Here is an 18,963-nt window from a genome sequence, read left to right as displayed (position 1 = left end):
TATTTTACAGATTACAAATTTCACTGTTCATGATTGATCGAGTAAAAAATTCTGCCAATATCACAACAGATCACAGAGGGGATAACTTATTTATTAGATCCAAATAACATTACCTGCAATGTACGATTTATATATCCGGTGACTTCGAATGTCTAATCCACTTGGAACAAATTCTGAGGATGACACCAGTTTTCAGATGTGCGTTCCCTTATATTCCGAAGAGTTGCTTCGGTGCCCGAGCAATTTCTGACATTTATTGCATAAAAGTGCATTATGTCATGATACTAAGTGAAATAAGTTTCAGTGTGCTTACTTAAAAATTGGCGCTGGCTTCGAAATTTGTTCCAAGTGGGTGGACCTTGTGACCTAACTGGCTTCATTCATGTAGGGCAATGTGCGCTCCAAGGTCTGCTGGTTAAAAATTTTATTAGTGATATATTGTTTATTAGTCTATTAGCATCCTGATTTCAGTCTACGTATGTCGGCCACCTCTTAGGGTAATTCAGATCAACGAGTAGATTTCCTATATACCTCTGGTGATATTGAAGAGGTCGGTTAATAGTAAAATGAAACGCCCAGCTTAAATTAGGATGAGTAAGCCAGAAACTACGTATCGTCTACGTATAAAAAGACGTGCCTAACTCCTTCTCGACTTCCAATCCTCTCCTCAGCATTATTCTTACCTTTTGGCGAGGGGGTTATAAACAGCTATGTGTGGATTTTCTATCGACGTGATGTTCACCTCGTGAAATTGCAGTGCTTCTTCTGTTAGTTTCCGATTCTTCACATGCGCGGCTGCCAAAGCAAGCTAGTCTCGCCCAGGCCAATTGTAACAAAAATGTAAAAATACACTGTCGATAAGTTTCTTTACAAAGTGCAAGCACGTTCAAGAAAGCATGCCTGTGAACACCTGCGGAAGTTATGTATTTTTACATTTGGTGATTAAGTGCCCGATTACGCTATCATCCATGACTAGAAGGAATAAAAGAACCTACACAGGTAATTCGGATCGGGGGAGCCGTCTATGAAAAATCTCAAAGGAAAGCGAACGAATTGTGCGGGCGTTACTGCTTACAATCTACTACACGTGTTCTGTATCGCATACAATATCTATTTAAGCAATCAACTTGAAATATTGCAAAAACTCCCTCAGGGTCCTTAAAAATTTTGAGGGGCTCGTTGATGCGCTACTTCCATGTGCATAACAGCCTACTCAGGGATATTTTCATAACCCATTGATGCTAAGCTCAGACTGATAGGCGCAACCATAGTTCTCGTACTCTCTGAGAAAATTCTCTAAAATAGAATATCTAATTTCACGAGCAGTTACTCTATGTAAAGAGTTGCCATACTAGAGTGCCATCGTTTGTCGGAGTTAAGGCAAAGCTATGCAGGCGAAGCACACGCGCTACAATGGTAGCTACAATAGTCCCAGTGCCTCGTTCGCACACGTTTCAGCTGGGAAACAGAAAACGTGAGCACCTTACACACTAGTGGGATTATTTGCTATAATAAAACAACACACCACTCAGTTTTATCTCCCAATGCATGTTCGATCTGTTCCTTTCCCCTTGTTTCTCTTACGACTCGTAGTAATCTGATACATTGAGGTGCCAATTAGCTCAAATGAACGCTTTGTTTCACTGTCATAATTTCATTTAAACGTATATTTTACGCATCTTACAGGCGATGATTTTAGGTCACTTTACGGCCACGCTACATACCGCACCTCACATTCCCCACTACAGCGAACACATCATATCATTGGCTGGCGCTCTTCGTCATTCGGTGACCCCTGCGCCATAATACCTCATGAATCATCACGATCCATATTAAAGTCGTGTTTATTTTCCGTCCGTCTCACGAAGTTTGTAATATGTGAAACCTTCGCAAGTGTAAGTATAGCTAAATCATTATCCTCCCCGGCAAACTGAAAAAGAAAAGTGCCTTCAGACTCAAATGCATGAACAGGAGCTCCTCCTCTCCAGTTATTGCTGCAATGCCGCGGCAAATTGTCCGCGAATGTGCCAGCCCCTTTCTTCTTGGACCACAGAGACTGGATCCGGCGTAAGTGTGCCGAGAGGAACGTGGTCCTGTGTGTGCTCAAACCCCTCGCTAGGTGTGCAATAACACTCACCACTGTCGAGTCGGGAATCAGTCCCAGTCGTGACCACAGCCTCAGGAATAGGGGACTGGAAAGACGCGCGTTTCTGGCCAGCGCCTCACGATGTCCACCTGTTTTGAACGTGTGCGAGAGGCAGATAACACGATCACCGACGTTTTTGCCACAAGTATTTGCGCTTTTTGCCCTCGATAAGTGGAAAGCGCCGGCGGCATGCACAGAAAGCCTGCAAGCAGCGTTTCCACTGTTGCAGTAAAAACAGAGGTTAAAATACTGCCAACAGAGCTGTCACCAAAAAAGCAAGAACTGATACAGGATAAGCAATAAATACACCTGACTATACGTGAGCAAAGTGCTATTTCTTTGCTACTACAATTTCTGGCTACGTTACATTTACCAATCGGTAGCGGTACGTACAGACGCTATTTGTTTATTTTCATTTCTTTAGAATATTCGCACGGTCTCTGAAAGTATAATTACATCACCAGTTTTACACCAGAGCACTGCTGCGGTTCGACATGCCCATTGCGCCTGACTAAAGTTTGATATTTTAATCTAATATGGGTACCTACAAATTTCAATTGTTGATCCGCTGATCTCCAAAAAGTAGCAACTTTTTATTTAATCAGCTATTCATTGACTCAACTCCTTTCAACGATGTGAGATTTGCGTAGGCTATTTGCGGTTACTGTAAAATAACATGGGAACGATAAGAAGCAAAATAATGGTGCAGCACCATAGCGATGTCAAGAAAGAAAACTTTCTTTCCTGACTAGAAAACAAGAAGAAGGCAAGGTATGATATTAACAAAGAAAAGTCACGTGCAAGTGCAAAGGGAAACTGTTTCGTCGTTTCAGTTTAGTTTATTGCTGTAATAAGGAGGAGACATATATGGTTACACAAGTATACAGAAGGAGGTCCCAGAGCATGTGGCTGAAAGGGGACCTCCTGTCGCAAGGAGGTCTCCTGTATATATATATATATATATATATATATATATATATATATATATATATATATATATATATATTGCCACCTGGTGTTTTGAGCCAGCGCTGCGTGCCAAGCAAAAACGGTGATTGAAGACGACGAAGTCAAGGATCTTGCGCCGGCTGGTGAACCATCCTCCTTGTGTCTGACATTTTCGTGTCTGGCTGCTGATCCTGCTGCTTATTCTTGCCTTAGCGCGTGACAAACTGGTGGAGGTGCGGGGTAATCTAATCTATGCACCAAACCCCTCCGGGAAGCAGGAGCTCCAGCCCCGTACCGGTGGTTACGCCTGTACACCGCGCCAGCAGAAGGATCCGTGGACAAGCCCCTGAGTTTGGACTCCTCCCAGAGAAAATGGCAGCTCCGACCACCCCAACCGGTATGGAAGGCACCATGCCGATTCATTGTATGCTACTCAATCCGCGAACGCCGAATCCCTTCCACGGCGCCATACATGAGGACGTTGAAGATTGGCTGTTGCACTATGAACGTGTTGCCGCGTTCAACAAGTGGGATGACGCAGACAAGCTGAAAAATGTCTATTTCAGCCTTAACGATGGCGCACGTGTATGGTACGAGAATCGTACAGATGCCTTAACTTCATGGGCAGAATTCAAAAGGCGGATTCTTGAGACATATGCGAGCCCTGATCGCCGAGAGCGAGCTGAGCGTGATCTCCAGTCCCGTATCCAAATGCCGAACGAGAGTGTCGCAATGTACGTCGAGGACATGACGCGTCTCTTTCGACGAGCCGACCCCAGCATGTCGGAAGAAAAGAAGGTGCGGTACCTGATGCGCGGAGTGAAAGAGCAGCTGTTCGGCGGTCTCGTGCGCAGTCCTCCCAAGACTGTGTCAGAGTTTCTTTCCGAGGCCATCACCATGGAGCAGACTCTTCGCCAGCGGACACCATCATACGACCGTCAAGTGAACACTGCCTCACCTACGGACTTCTTCGGAGCTCTCGGGGGTCACGTCGATTTCTTTCGAGAGCTCATTCGTTCCGTGATCCGCGAAGAACTCCAGAAACTGTCGGTACCTTCACAGCCGACGCTCAGCTCCTTGTCCAGCGTTCTCCGTGACGAAGTTCAGCATGCGCTAAAAGAACCACCCTTCAATACAGAAGCTCGACCGCTAAGACATGACAGCCCACATATGTCATATTCGCAAGCTTTGAGGCAACCTGCCCCACCTCCCTCCCCGCTTCGCGCCGCGCGCCCGGCCATGCTCGAGGCCGTCCAAGCTGCCTCGTTTTACCAGGACCACCGACAGGCCCCGAGGAAATCAGACGTGTGGCGGGCACCTGATCGCCGTCCCCTTTGCTTTCACTGTGGCGAAGCTGGGCATGTCTACCGACAGTGCTCCTATCGAGAGCTAGGACTACGCGGATTCTCAGCAATCTCGCCGCGACCTAGGTTCGGCCAGCGTCCTCCTGAAATCGAAGAATACGTTGCCCAGCAGCGCGGATCTCCATGAGCTCGACACCAGTCACGCTCCCCTTCACCGCGGCGGTTTTCTCCGACTCGCCGTACGTATGCAAGCATGGTGCAGGGTCAGTCGCCCAGCCCACGACGGGAAAACTAACCACAGCGACCTTTGGGGGCGAGGCCGCTCAGTCTGGACGTGCTCAAGGACCCCCACCGACGCGTACGCGGACCGACGATACATCGACGATGACAGTACCTGCTGATTACAGAAAAAGAATTTCCTTGGACATTCCTGTACTGCTTGACGGTAGTGAATTGAGTGCTTTAGTGGACACTGGAGCGGATTATTCTATAATCAGCGAAAAACTGGCCACCCTTCTGAAGAAAGTGACCACGCCTTGGAATAAAACGCCAGTTCGTACAGCTGGCGGGCACATCCTCACACCACTTGGCATGTGCACGGCACGAATACAGATTCGCGGCTCTACGTTTGTTGCCAGTTTGAGCGTTCTCCCTCAGTGTTCTCGAGACCTAATCATCGGCATGGACTTTCTCAGGGAGCACGGCGCTATAATCAACATTCGACAACGCCTCGTCACTTTCTCGACAAAAAGCGCCACAGCGACGACCAACACCATCCACCCTCGAGCATCTCTTCGTGTCATCGATGACGCTGTCACGTTACCACCGCGTGCAAGTGTCGTGGTTCAAGTGGCATGTGACAAGCTCATACACGGTGAAGCAGTCGTAGAAAGCAATCGGTCTCTCCTGCTTTCTCATGGTGTTTGCGTAGCAAGAAGCCTTGTCGATCTCCATGATGGCCACTGTGAGGTTCTTGTCACCAACTTCAGCTACGAACACCGGCACCTTTTCCCCGGTACTGTCATCGCCTACGCCGACCCGATCGCCGATGTCACTGAGTGTTTTGTTTCCGAGGCAATCGGCACTGCTGACGCACCTCTACGCAACGTCGACATTAGTCCAACGCTTCCTGAAGAGAACAGACAACCCCTGCGCGAGCTGTTGCTTGAGTTCCACTCTTGCTTTGCACGGTCGTCGAAGGTACGTCAAACATCGATTACGAAACACCGTATCATCACCTATGACGACGTGCCCCCCATACGGCAACAGCCTTATCGTGTTTCCCCGACGGAACGACATGCTATTCAAACGCAGGTGAAGGAAATGCTTCAAGACGGCGTAATCCAGCCTTCATGCAGTCCCTGGTCATCGCCAGTCGTTCTTGTTAAAAAGAAAGATGGCACGCTTCGATTCTGTGTAGACTACCGGAAGCTAAACAACGTCACAAAGAAAGACGTGTACCCGTTGCCTCGTGTCGACGATTCTCTGGACAGGCTGAGGCACGCGAAGTATTTCTCCTCTATCGATCTGAAAAGCGGCTACTGGCAAATTGAAGTAGATGAGCGTGACCGCGAGAAAACTGCTTGCGTAACTCCGGACGGCCTTTACGAATTTAGAGTACTCCCTTTCGGGCTCTGTTCCGCTCCAGCCACATTTCAGCGAATGATGGATACCGTTCTCGCTGACCTCAAATGGAAAAGCTGCCTCGTCTATCTCGATGATGTCGTTGTCTTTTCCGAAACTTTTGACGAGCACCTTCGACGCCTTCGGAATGTACTCGAAGCCATTCGATCGACTGACCTTACACTCAAGCCAGAGAAATGCCATTTCGGTTACGAGGAACTGAAGTTCCTTGGTCACGTCGTAAGCGCGGCAGGTGTTCGGCCTGATCCTGAGAAGACTGCTGCCGTAGCAGCTTTTCCCGCTCCAACCGATAAGAAAAGTGCGAGACGATTTTTGGGCTTGTGTGCATATTATCGCCGCTTGATTGAAAATTTTTCGAAGATTGCAGATCCGCTATTTCGCCTTACGCGCGACGACACGCCATTCCTCTGGACTGATGCACAACAGACCACCTTTGCGGAGCTACAACGTCGCTTGTCTTCTCCTCCCGTGCTCGGTCATTTTGATGAGGATGCCGACACAGAAGTACGCACTGACGCCAGCAATATCGGTCTCGGAGCTATCCTGGTGCAACGACAAGACGGCACTGAACGAGTCATAGCCTACGCGAGCCGCACTCTGTCACGCGCAGAGTCCAATTATTCCACCACAGAGAAGGAGTGCCTCGCGGTTATTTGGGCTACCACAAAGTTTAGGCCGTATCTCTACGGGCGGCCATTTAAAGTTGTGACCGACCATCACGCTTTGTGCTGGTTGACCAACCTCCGAGACCCTTCTGGACGATTGGCACGTTGGAGTCTGCGACTCCAGGAATTCAACATCACCATCGTGTACAAGTCAGGCAGGAAACATGAAGATGCTGACACGTTATCACGGGCACCTATTAAATCTCCGAATCCTGACGAGGAAGACGACAGCGCCTTTCTGGGAGCCCTCAGCAGGCCGGATCTGCTCGCTAAATAGCGATCGGACGCTGAGTTAAGACCCGTCATCGATCACTTAGAAGGCGGCATCGCGTCCATTCCTCGCCCACTTTCGCGACGGTTGTCGTCATTTTGCCTACGAGGGGGCATCTTATACAAAAGAAACACAGGTGCCGGCGACAAACCACATCTGCTAGTAGTACCTCAAGCCCTTCGCGACGACATCCTATTAGCCTGCCACGACGAGCCGACATCTGGCCACTTGGGCTATTCAAGGACTCTGGACCGGGTACGGGAACTGTACTACTGGCCTAGACTGACTGCTTGCGTCAAACGCTACGTGAAAGCATGCCGTGAATGCCAGCGCCGCAAGTCACCACGCTGCAAGCGTGAAGGCCTTCTACAACCCATCGACCCTCCGCGTACGCCGTTTGATCAAGTTGGAATGGACCTTCTTGGACCATTTCCCTTGTCTTCCTCCGGCAATAAGTGGATCATTGTCGCAACTGACTACTTGACGCGTTACGCTGAGACGAAGGCACAACCACGCGGGACAGCATCTGAAGTTGCCCAGTTTTTTATGCATCACATTGTGCTTCGGCACGGCGCACCGTCATTCATCATCACTGGCCGAGGGACGGCATTTACGGCGAAGCTTCTGAATGACATCTTCAAGCTGAGCTACACGAGTCATCGAAAGGCCACTGCATACCACCCTCAGACTAATGGCTTGACAGAAAGACTAAACAAAACACTGGCAGACATGCTCGCTATGTACGCGGATGTGCAGCACAAGACGTGGGACGAAATCCTACCGTACGTAACGTTTGCGTACAACACTGCCACGCAGGAAACTACACACTTCCCGCCATTCCGCCTCGTTTATGGTCGAGATGTCCAAACTATGCTAGACGCCATGATGCCATGTGAAGATACCGACCAGCTCGACCAGTTAGCTCCTGATGTCGAGGAGTACATTCAGCGCGCCGAGGAAGCGCGTCAACTGGCCCGCGTGCACATAAGACAGCAGCAGTGTACCGATGCAATAAGGTACAATCTCCACCATCGACAAGTAACCTATGAGCCTGGTGACCAAGTTTGGGTTTGGACACCCATTAGACGGCGAGGCCTCAGCGAGAAACTCCTCAGCAAGTACTTTGGACCATACACAGTACTAAGGCGTGTAAGCGCCGTGAACTAAGAAGTGATCCCAGATGGAGACCTGCCATCGTCCAAGCGCTGTTTACTACGCGCAGAGACTGTACATGTGGTCCGCCTCAAGCCGTATTTTACACGGTGAAGTGTACTAGTGAAACAACCTTTTTTTTTCGCTGTCGTCGCATCTTCCTCCAAAGAACTGTGAAGCGTTTTTTTTTTGTTCCCGACCACAGAACACATTTTTCCGTGTGCATTTCCGTATTTGTGCTAGCGCGTTCCCCCCCCCCCCGCATTTTTTTTGTCTTACCTAATTTGTGTAGTTTCCATGTACGTTTTGTCTTTGAGCATCGAGTCGATGCTCCGTTGGGAGGGGGAATAATGCCACCTGGTGTTTTGAGCCAGCGCTGCGTGCCCAGCAAAAACGGTGATTGAAGACGACGAAGTCAAGAATCTTGCGCCGGCTGGTGAACTATCCTCCTTGTGTCTGACATTTTCGTGTCTGGCTGCTGATCCTGCTGCTTATTCTTGCCTTAGCGCGTGACAATATATATATATATATACATGTATATAATCCTACATCGTAGCTGTGAATATATACATTAAAGTCATTAAGCATGCAAACATCACTGGGCTCTTTAAACCGAAACGATCGGAACATTCCATTGGTGCGTGCTAAGCGCACATGACCACGAGACTAAGATCGTTCTGTCGCTGTTTTTCTCACTGCAAACAAGGCCCCCATGTGGCTGCTGGATCATTAACACTACCAAAGCTTTTGTTGTAGCTGTCTATCCTCATTTTTCATGACGTTCTGTGGCGTCCCCAGAATATTTCGCTATACTAAAAATGTCCTTTTTCAAAATTAAAGCTGTCCATGCTTGTGGACCAGCAGAGCTGTGATTTTCCTGTGTTTCCCTTGTGATTTTCTTTCGTGTATGTGTTCGTTTCTTGTGATTATCAGCTCCTGCGTGTTCTTCTCTTGCGAGAATTAGTTGTTTTTTGTCTTCTTATACTGTAATTATACGTTCATTTCATGTGATCATTTATTATTCTGTTATGACTATCGATTCTGTTATTGTGTAATTATTGGTTCGTGTGATTTGCCTCTCATCATCATCATCAGAAGCAGCAGCAGCCTGGTTACGCCCACTGCAGGGCAAAGGCCTCTCCCATACCTCTCGAACTACCCCGGTCATGTACTAATTGGGGCCATGTTGTCCCTGCAAACTTCTTATTCCCACCCACCCGCGTAACTTTCTGCTGCCCCCTGCTACGCTTCCCTTACCTTAGAATCCAGTCCATAACCCTTAATGACCATCGGTTATCTTCCCTCCTCATTACATGTCCTGCCCATGCCGTTCTTTTTTTCTTGATTTCAACTAAGATGTCATTAACTCGCGTTTGTTCCCTCACGCAACCTGCTCTTTTCTTATCCCTTAAAGTAACGCCAATCATTCTTCTTTTCCATAGCTCGTTGCGTCGTCCTCAATTTAAGTAGAACCTTTTTCGTAAGCCTCTAGGTTTCTGCCCCGTACGTGAGTACTGGTAAGACACAGCTCTCACAGCATTTATTGCTAATGTTTATTACTCGATCTTGTCATTTATCATGTCTATCGTTGCGTTGAGCAAGGATCTGCAGTTCCTGTTTCTTAGGAAAACTCAAGAGAACCACAGCCCTGTGCTGCCGTTGGGCCTCCACTTCTGATTCTCGGTGTTGGGTTGGCTGCACTGGCATTTCGCTTCTGTTCCTAAGCGTGAAAAAAGGGATCATTGGCTCTTCGATGGCACTGGCGTTGCCGGGCGAGCACGCGCTGACGTTCTAGCCATTAGGCCTCCACTGTTTCCGGAGCGGGTGCTGGCTGTATTTCACTCACGAGCGCACTAGTCCCTCTCAACTGTTCGGCGTCCATGGCGCCAAAAGCTGTCTGATGGGCGCGCTCTCTCTTATATGCGCGCGCTGTGACAGGATGTGTGGATGGATGGATAGATGGATGGATATTATGAGCGTCTCCTTTGGAACGGGGCGTTGGGTTGGCCACCAAGTCCTTGCTATTATACTGCCTAATGTCTTACCTAGCGTGTTTTAGATTAGGGGACTCATGTGGCTTGCGTCCCCTGAACTAAAGCTCTCTGATAGCAAACTGTCTATCAGCGTTCCACCTACTGAAACATGTGTACCACTAATTGCTTAAACAATTGTTCAGAGGTATGGGTCTTTCCTGGAGAAGGCCATTCGTGAGGCTGAGAAGCTTTTGTTGGATGTACCACCTTTCTTGGGCATAAAACGCTTTCACTGAGCTTGTCCTATGAAGCCAGCAAACAAAGACACCAACGAGAGCATAAGAGAAATTGTTTGTACTTCAAATTGAGTTCCAAAAATGCTAAGTAAACGAAAATTAAAGTGGAAGAAAAAACAAGTGGCTGCAGCTGGGGCACGAACCCACGTCTTCGGATTACGTGTGCGATGCTCTTACCAATTCAGCTACCGCGACACCGTTTTTCCATGCACTTTCTCCGGTATTTATGTTTACGAAATGCTAGAGCTAAACCTGGGTGTGTTAGGCAGTGTCCCCACTGATGGTCCTTGACGGCTGATATGGAACATCTTTTGTGCCGCAGGCGTCATGTGTACATGATCTTCTTGTGTGAAGGCAACTGGTTAATAAACGGACACATGGTACCTGCAGGCACCAATGCTGTCGCATTCGAGGCTTCGCTATCTAATCAGCGAGAAGCGTGGAAACCAATGACCTCGAATCTGGCAATCCGGTAACATTTTTCTCACCGATTATCAGGCTGAACACGAGGCTTAGTAACACCGTGGCTAGGAGGGCGATGAACGAACTCCAGTACGAGGACACGCGATACAGGAGGAAGACATCCGCCTCGCTGCAGTAAAGAGAAAATAACAAGTTGTTTTTCGTTAGCCACGCTTTATTGCCCGAGTACGAGCAGAAAATTTACCAAGCTCCGGAAAATCTTGGTACTCTTGACCGGACCCGTAAGTTAGTGCTCTCGGTGTAGCCCACCAATATCGATGTTCTCTTTCGGGCACACCTTAGGATGCTTCGTAGTGCAAGCTTAAAATATGCTTCCGTTACATTGGGCTGCTCTTTTGTTGTTTCACTTGCTCGCAAGTTAGTGCATTTTTGTCAACAAGTTGTACAGTAAACGTCATGAAGAGTGGTGCAAATTAACAGCATTTATACCTTGAAAACAAGATGTGATCCAAAATCTGCCGCTGTACTTCCGCCTTACATGTCGGTTGTGTAGACTACAAGAAACACAAAATTATATCAGACCCCTAGCCAACTGCTGAACATTTTCCGGATTCGGTAAGTGTACAACGATGACGATCAAAAATGACGCACAGGAAGAGCAAAACATGGCGAAGCATCCGTTTTTTAGTTTTGCGTTGAACTATTCACATCTTCAGTAATGACAGAAGTGTTATTTCACTGTTCTTGTTGAAGATTGAAGTTTATTTGATCTCAGAATGTTTACGACACAGGCGTAAACAGATTCCGGGCTCAACAACATCATTTAAGGCTTTAGAACCAAATCTACTTAAATAAGTACCAAGACATGGACAGCGACATTGGTCCGGAACAGTATGCAAGACAAATAATAACAATACCCTATCGAGTTATTAAGTGACGAGAACAAAGCAATCCTACGTATATTCCAAGATATTCAAGCTGGGGATTTTGCATTTTTCAAGGCCTTCCTCGAGGTGCATTAACAGTGGGAACTATCGCAATCACTTTAAATTACCTCATCACTAGGCAGATTACTGTTGAAGGCCTAAGGGCATTCAACACATCGTCACTATTTAGCTTCTCAATCTGGTAAGCAATTACGTACCTTGTTCTTCAAAACTCTATCAGCTGAGAATGAGTCGTTACGTAATATCTGGCTTGCCACCTACGGTGGTACTTCTGACACCTCTTTGATGTCTCATTCAACCACAAGTATTGGTAATTACAAAACAGAGCCATACTCGTGATTGCTAGCTCTCAAATACCTTACCATATTCCACTTATATGAAAGATGCAGCGAATGGACCCACATATATCTTAAATACATTACTAGATTCCACTTATAGGAAAGATACAGCGAGTGTGCCCGCAAAAAACTACGGCCCAGTCCTACCATAGAGCTCAACCGCCACTCTTGCCATCCTGAGAAAAGCCACCACCACCTCACATTACCTTAGTGGAAAACCTCGATAGCTACAGAACCTGCCGCCTCTTTGTAGCACTGTGCTTCGCTGATGGTGAAAACCCGCGTAATTTGTTAGTTTTCGGCGACTGAAAAGCTGGCACCGAGGAATTTACTGTTATCATTGAGCCTGAGACAACTAGAACAATTGGTATCTGATGTTGCAGAAGTGACACACCACATCTAACAAAAGAGACACTAAGTCATATCTCAGTGATTACCGAATCATTGTAGCACTATTGGCACGAAACGTGCTGATGAAGCAGCTCGATTAACTTACGGAAAAGCCAGGTATTTGCTCAACACGCTTTCAAAGACGGACTTTGCAAAGAAACTTTGCATATTTGCAAGCCCACGTATGCCATCCGATTAGAAAGGGCCCCAAGGCGGAAATATGCGACTGCATACCCTGGGCCTTGAACTAAGTCTCCAGGTTCCATCAGTATTGGCCGGAAGATACGCGGCCATCTTATGCAGAATAGGGTTAGCCGTGGCATTCTCCAATGCCAACGCTCTTCGCATAGGCCTGACCGGCACCACTGTCTATGACCACTACGGTGAAGAGGGAACCATCAGCCATATTTTGAGTCACTGTCCGCTGTATTGTGCACATAGATGCTCATTTAATGCATTTAAACCGTTCGACAGCCGACGTCTGTCGGAAGAAACAATCTTGCAGATGTTATCGGAAGACTGTTAAAACAGTGATGGGTCTTTAGTGATCTACCGGACCCAGTGAACGCCTTTAGTGCTTCTCGTTTTTTCTAGCTCTTTCTATTCCTCGCCTTCATCCTTAGATAGCAAACCCCTTTTCCCAAACCCACGTGCGTGAAGGTTCCTGGTCTTTCGTTCACAGGCAAGTGCAAAGACGCAAGATGCATTATTAAAGTTCAGCTTATTCCGAGTCAAAGTTCCTAAAGGTTTTAAGCTAAATTGACCACGAAATGTGAGTATTTTAGATTATTGAAAACGCTGTCTAGTGCGTTTGTTACTTCCCCTACATTTACTCAAAGTCAGTATATATAGATAAATTATTTACGTGTATACTCCGCCTTTTTTTTTCCGCTGAACAGAAATTTACGCTGATAGGAGGTGAAAAAAATCTTTCAGAATTTGTTTTTAGACGTGTTTGCGAGGGATGAGGTCATAGTTCGAAAATATGCCCTAGAGGCCAATGACATCGAGATGACGTCGCCCGCCGTGGTTGCTTAGTGTCTATTGTGTTGGGCTGCTGAAACGCGAGGTCGCGGGATAGAATCCCAGCCACGGCGGTCGCATTTCGATGGGGGCGAAATGTGAAAACGCCTGTGTACTTAGATTTAGGTGCACGCTAAAGAACCACAGGTAGTCCGAGTTTACGGATGCCCCCACTACTGCATGCTTCATATTTAGATCGTGGTTTTGGCACGTAAAACTTCTGACGCCTCTTTGATGTGTCATTCAGTCACAAGTATCGGTGATTACACAGCAAAACCAGAATTGTGATAATTATAATTCATGACTACGACAGGCCTTTTAAATTTATTTTACAAATACTGCAGTGTCACAAGGGCATTATTGCAGAAGGGGTCACGGGTGGCATTTCTTGAGAGCAGGAAAACATACCAAAAATTGAGATGATTCAAAAAGCACACAGCAAAATACAAACGCTACTTACAAATCTAGAGAACAAAAAGTGCAGCATCAAATTGACTGGCGCATTTACATCATAGAAAAGGCATTTAACTGCGCGAGAAAACAAGGACACACGAAAGAAACATACACCAGACCACGAGCGCAGACTGCCCGCTGTTTATTTTTGTTAAGCAAGCAACATACATAATTTCATTCAGGAACCTGTACACGTGTCCGTATTGTCACTCTGAAATGTGCCGATAAACATAAAAAGAGATTCGATTGTAAGAATGGTTCATGGTTATTTTGTTGCACGATTAACCAGCAGATGACTTTTATGTTTTTATGTTTATCAGCACATGTGAGAGTGACAGCACGGACACGTGTTCAGGTTCCTGATTGAAAATATGTATGTTGCTTGCTTAACAAAATTAAACAGTGGCCAGTCCGCGCTCGTGGTCTGGTGTATGTTTCATTCGCGTGTGATCGTTTTTTTGCGCAGTTAGAAGAAACGTCAAAAGCCATGAACCGACTAGCCCGCCAGAACGTCCTACTGAAGTACATCATAGAAAAGGATGGTTTATCGCAAGAAGCGCAATCGTATACTACGCTTACGACAGGTTCGACTGATAGAAATGATTGAAACACAGAGCGCATTTTACATTGAACAACATTCTTAGAAGCTTATTTCAGTGGGCCGAAGTAAGCAGAAGAAATTATTTGCTAGAAACATCAGTGCGACAGCTTGTTTTAACAACTGTAAACTCCTGATAACATCCCAAATGAAATTAAATGGCAAAAAGTACAAGTTATTGTTTATTCCTGTCATACCGGGGTAAGCTCAAAAAAAGTTCAAATTTTGCTGCCAAGTGGTGACGTGCGAACGTTTGCGAGCCAAGGTTGTCTTGAAATAACTAATTAAACAGGTTCGGAACAATACACCTGAGTATTTAGGAAATGTTACCTAATACACGTCCTCGTGTCGCCACCTGCGCCTGCGTGCAGCCCTCGGCCTTGATCGCCGATTTGTCTTGGGAAGATTGGAGCACGATAGTAGATTAGTGTGGCTAAGTGGCTTTCCTGGTAAGTGTTTTTAAAACGTAGCGTATACAAAACAGTCTTGGCATAACGTACAGTCCGCGTCGCGCTTGTCTAGAGCGCGAGAACAGCGGCTGCCTAGGCGCTCTTGAGCCAGCCAGCGACGTCTAACTGGTTGCTCGGCCCAAATGGGCCAAGCAGCTATCATGAGACGTCCCTGGCTGCCTGAAGAGCACCCCGGAGGCCGAGGTTACCAAGTTCTACACAAAAGTGACGCCGACTGTACCTTTCAAAATACAGTGCTGAGTTCCAAAAACAGACGTCCACTTTCACGGCTGCACTTGTGCCAGCCGAAACATTGTACGACACGTGCGCATCACATGGTGCCATGAATTGTTAAAGTGTTGTAAGTTGACCCTGTGCTGCACGATTTACCTTGAGCGTCCATATTTTTTCGTGCGGTTTAAGAATTTGCATATGTTAAGTGTTTTCATAGCTGCGGAGTTGACATTGTCTCACAGTGGCAAATGATCGCTTCCATGGATGCGTCTCAAAAGAAGTTATTCTCGTTTCAAGAAATGCTTTTCGATGGTAAAACTCCATATCAAACTTTCGTAGCCAAACAAAAACTGAACTTGGCTCAACATACTGTAAATAGGCAAATACTGCAAACATACTGCAACATACTGCAAATAGTTCTCTGCCACTGAAACGTAATCAAGGTAGGCTTGAAGTGTAATAATTATCTGATTGCCGTCATGTTTCTTCGAAAAGCCTCTGGGCCTGCGGCAACACTACACGGAAACCTTTTTATTGTAACGCAGAAGAGTAACCTGCCGGCGCCACAGCACCATCGCTACCGGTATAAGGTCATGGTTGCTGTCCCTGCCGAACGCTTCTGACTGCTACCCATTCGCCTGCCACCGTTGCTAATAAACATCTTAGCAAGTGGTGGACGTGCTGCGTTTCGTGGACGTGCTGCACCCTGGAACTGGGAGTCGCACTCTAACCCCCATCATGCCCGACGACTCATGCACTCCTCCAACTCCTCCAACGGCGCCGGCCATCTTTATCTGAGCTGGTGCCTTGCATCAGCGAGATCCCCCTATCTTCTCCGGCACAGATGACAAAGACGTTGAAGATTGGATCCTATCTTATGAGCGAGTGAGTGCCCATAACCAATGGGACAATGTTACCAAGTTGAGAAACGTCACCTTCTATCTTACGGACGTTGCGAAACTGTGGTTTCTAAACCATGAAGCCGACCTCACTACGTGGTTGGTCTTCAAGACCAGCTTTACCCAAGTTTTCGGTCGGCCAGCATTACGAAAGCTTCGTGCAGAACAATGTTTGCGCACACGATCCCAAGAGGCCGGAGGGAACTTCACGAGCTGCACTGAGGACGTTGTTGACCTTTGCAAACGGATGAACGCGTCGATGTCAGAGGAGGAGAAGATCAAACATATAATACAGGGTATTCAGGACGATGCGTTCCAAATGTTATTATCGAAGAGTCCTCACACTGTCGCTGAAGTGATAGAATTGTGCCAGAGTTACGATGAGTCCCGCAGGCAACGGCTTCACACCCGACGTCCCACTCTGCCCGCCGACTCTCTCTCAAGCCTTGGAATCGACGACAACCATGCTGAGCTGTCCATAAAAATTCAGGAATTCGCTCGCGCAGAGGTCGCCCGGCAGCTCCCTTTGATATCTTCTATCCCGGAACCACCACAGGCTTTTCCTCCTACAATCCGCGACTTCATTCAAGAGAAAGTATCTCAAACCGTTCCTCTAGCCGCTGAGTAGACACCGGTCACTACACCTCTCACTTACGTTGAAGCAGTTTCCCTATCTCGTCCACAAACGCTCTTGCCACCTTCCATGCATCGACCACCGACATTTTCGCCGCTAACTATGCCGCTTCACGACCGATAGCATTTTCCGACTTCTCAACCACGACTCGGACCTTACCCCCACCAGTGGCGCACCTTTGATGACCGCCCAACCTCCTCTAGTCGCCGATCACCATCTCCCCGTCGTCGCTAGATTTCTCCAATGAGGCGCCGTCCCGTGCCCACTAAGCAGGAAAACTGATTATCGCAGTTCCCGACGCACGAACTGCGTCCACGTCGCAATGCCCAAGTCCTCGTCCCTCTCCAGCCAAAGTAATTGAAGTGTCTGTCGAAGGAATCGCCGTCCTGGCGCTTGTAGATACAGGAGCCGCCATATCCGTAATTTCCGCCGCACTCTGCCGCACACTACGAAAGGTTTTGACGCCTCTCTCCGACTTCTCCCTTCGAACCGCGAACGCTCAAAATATAACGCCTCTCGCTGCCTGTACCGCTCGCGTCTTCATTCAAGGTCAACTGTATAGTGTCGAATTTGTCGCGCTGCCCTCGTGCACAGATGACATTATATTAGGCTGGGACTTTCTTCCAAATAATAACGCCATTATTGACTGTTGTCGTGCCGAACTCGAACTTTCTGCACTTCCCGATCTTGAGACTACCGAAAACGGCCCTTTTTGTGCTAAAATGCTTGTGTCCGAAGGCAATGCCGTCCCTCCACGCTCTTCCCTGCTTCTGCCTGTGTCGTGCGCCGTATTTCTGATGGCACAGTTCTCTTTACACCCTCTGAGGTGTTCGCCGCCGATGTTCTCCGCTGCCCTTTGCTCTCCTTACTCTTCCCAGTGACGTCACCAAAATGGTCGTCGATAACCCCACGACCTGCCTTTTACCTTTATTTCATGGTGAATGCCTAGGCCTCGTTCAACCAGTCGACACCTTTTGCATCTTTGACGCTCCTGCCGTTCCTACTTCTGCGGACCTTGGCGCACTTACTTGTGACCCTGTGGTTGATCAGTCAGTCCTCGACGCTTTCCACTGCTCCATCGACGATGGAACGTCATCTTCAGAACGAAGCCAGCTTATCGCTCTCCTGCAGAAGTTCAGCGCTTCTTTCAACAGCCATGCTTCCGGCTTGGGCCGCACATCAACAGTTTTTCACCAGATAGATGTCGGCAGCCATGCACCTATACGGCAGCACCCTTACCGAGTATCCGCCGCTGAGCACCGTGTCATTGACAACCAGGTTGCTTACATGCTCAAGCGTGGCGCTGTGCAGCCTTCCAACAGTCCCTGGGCATCACCGGTCGTTCTCGTTAAGAAAAAGGACGGCTCTATTCGATTCTGCGTCGACTACCGACATCTAAACAAGATAAACCGCAAGGACGTTTACACGTTACCGCGCATCGACGGCGCCCTCGACTGTTTGCAGGGAGCGGAGTTCTTTTCTTCGCTGGATTTACGCTCCGGATGCTGGCAACTCCCTTTGGCACCATCTGATCGACCTAAAACAGCATTTGTAACACCTGACGGATTATACTAATTCATCGTAATGCCTTTCGGCCTGTGTAGTGCCCCAACCTCTTTTGAGAGAATGATGGATAATATTTTACGCGGTCTCAAATGGAACGCATGTCTACGCTACCTGGATGACGTAGTTGTCTTTTCCGCTGATTTCCGAACACATCTCAGACGTCTCGAGCACGGTCTGAAATGCCTTACTGACGCGGGACTTCAACTCAACTTAAAGAAATGTCGTTTCGGCGTCCGAAAGCTCACTATTCTTGGCCATGTTGTATCGCGAGACGGTGTCCTTCCAGATCCAGCAAAGCTCCGCCCTGTCAGCGACTTTCCGCAACCAAAGAAGTTAAAGGAGCTTCAAAATTTCTTTTGTTTATGCTCCTATTTCCGACGTTTCATTCGAAATTTCGCTTCCATAAGGGCACCCCTGACAACCCTTCTGAGTGGCGACAAAGAACTTTCCGCTTGGTCCCCCGCCTGTGATGACGCCTTCACGAAATTACGCCACCTGCTAACCTCGCCACCTATAATCCACCACTTCGATCCCGCAGACCCCAGAGAGGTCCACACCGATGCCAGCGGCGTCGGACTCGGCACCGTACTCGCGCAGTGAGAAGCGGGGT

General features: G+C 47.7%; 1 protein-coding gene across 1 annotated transcript in view; it reads right to left on the bottom strand.

Moving 5' to 3' along the window:
• Positions 1–18,963, bottom strand: part of LOC135908332 (putative sodium-dependent multivitamin transporter) — a 74,111-nt gene that overhangs the window by 1,632 nt on the left and 53,516 nt on the right. The window contains exons 9-10 of the mRNA XM_065440089.1: positions 10,888–10,991; positions 2,138–2,235 (exon numbers count right to left, since the gene is read on the bottom strand). Coding sequence (XP_065296161.1) covers positions 2,138–2,235; positions 10,888–10,991 — 202 coding nt within the window. The remainder of the gene's footprint in view (positions 1–2,137; positions 2,236–10,887; positions 10,992–18,963) is intronic.

This window comes from Dermacentor albipictus, chromosome 6, assembly GCF_038994185.2.
Source record: "Dermacentor albipictus isolate Rhodes 1998 colony chromosome 6, USDA_Dalb.pri_finalv2, whole genome shotgun sequence".
In the NCBI taxonomy this organism is placed as follows: Eukaryota; Metazoa; Arthropoda; class Arachnida; order Ixodida; family Ixodidae; genus Dermacentor; species Dermacentor albipictus.
This window is presented reverse-complemented; position numbering and strand designations above follow the sequence as displayed.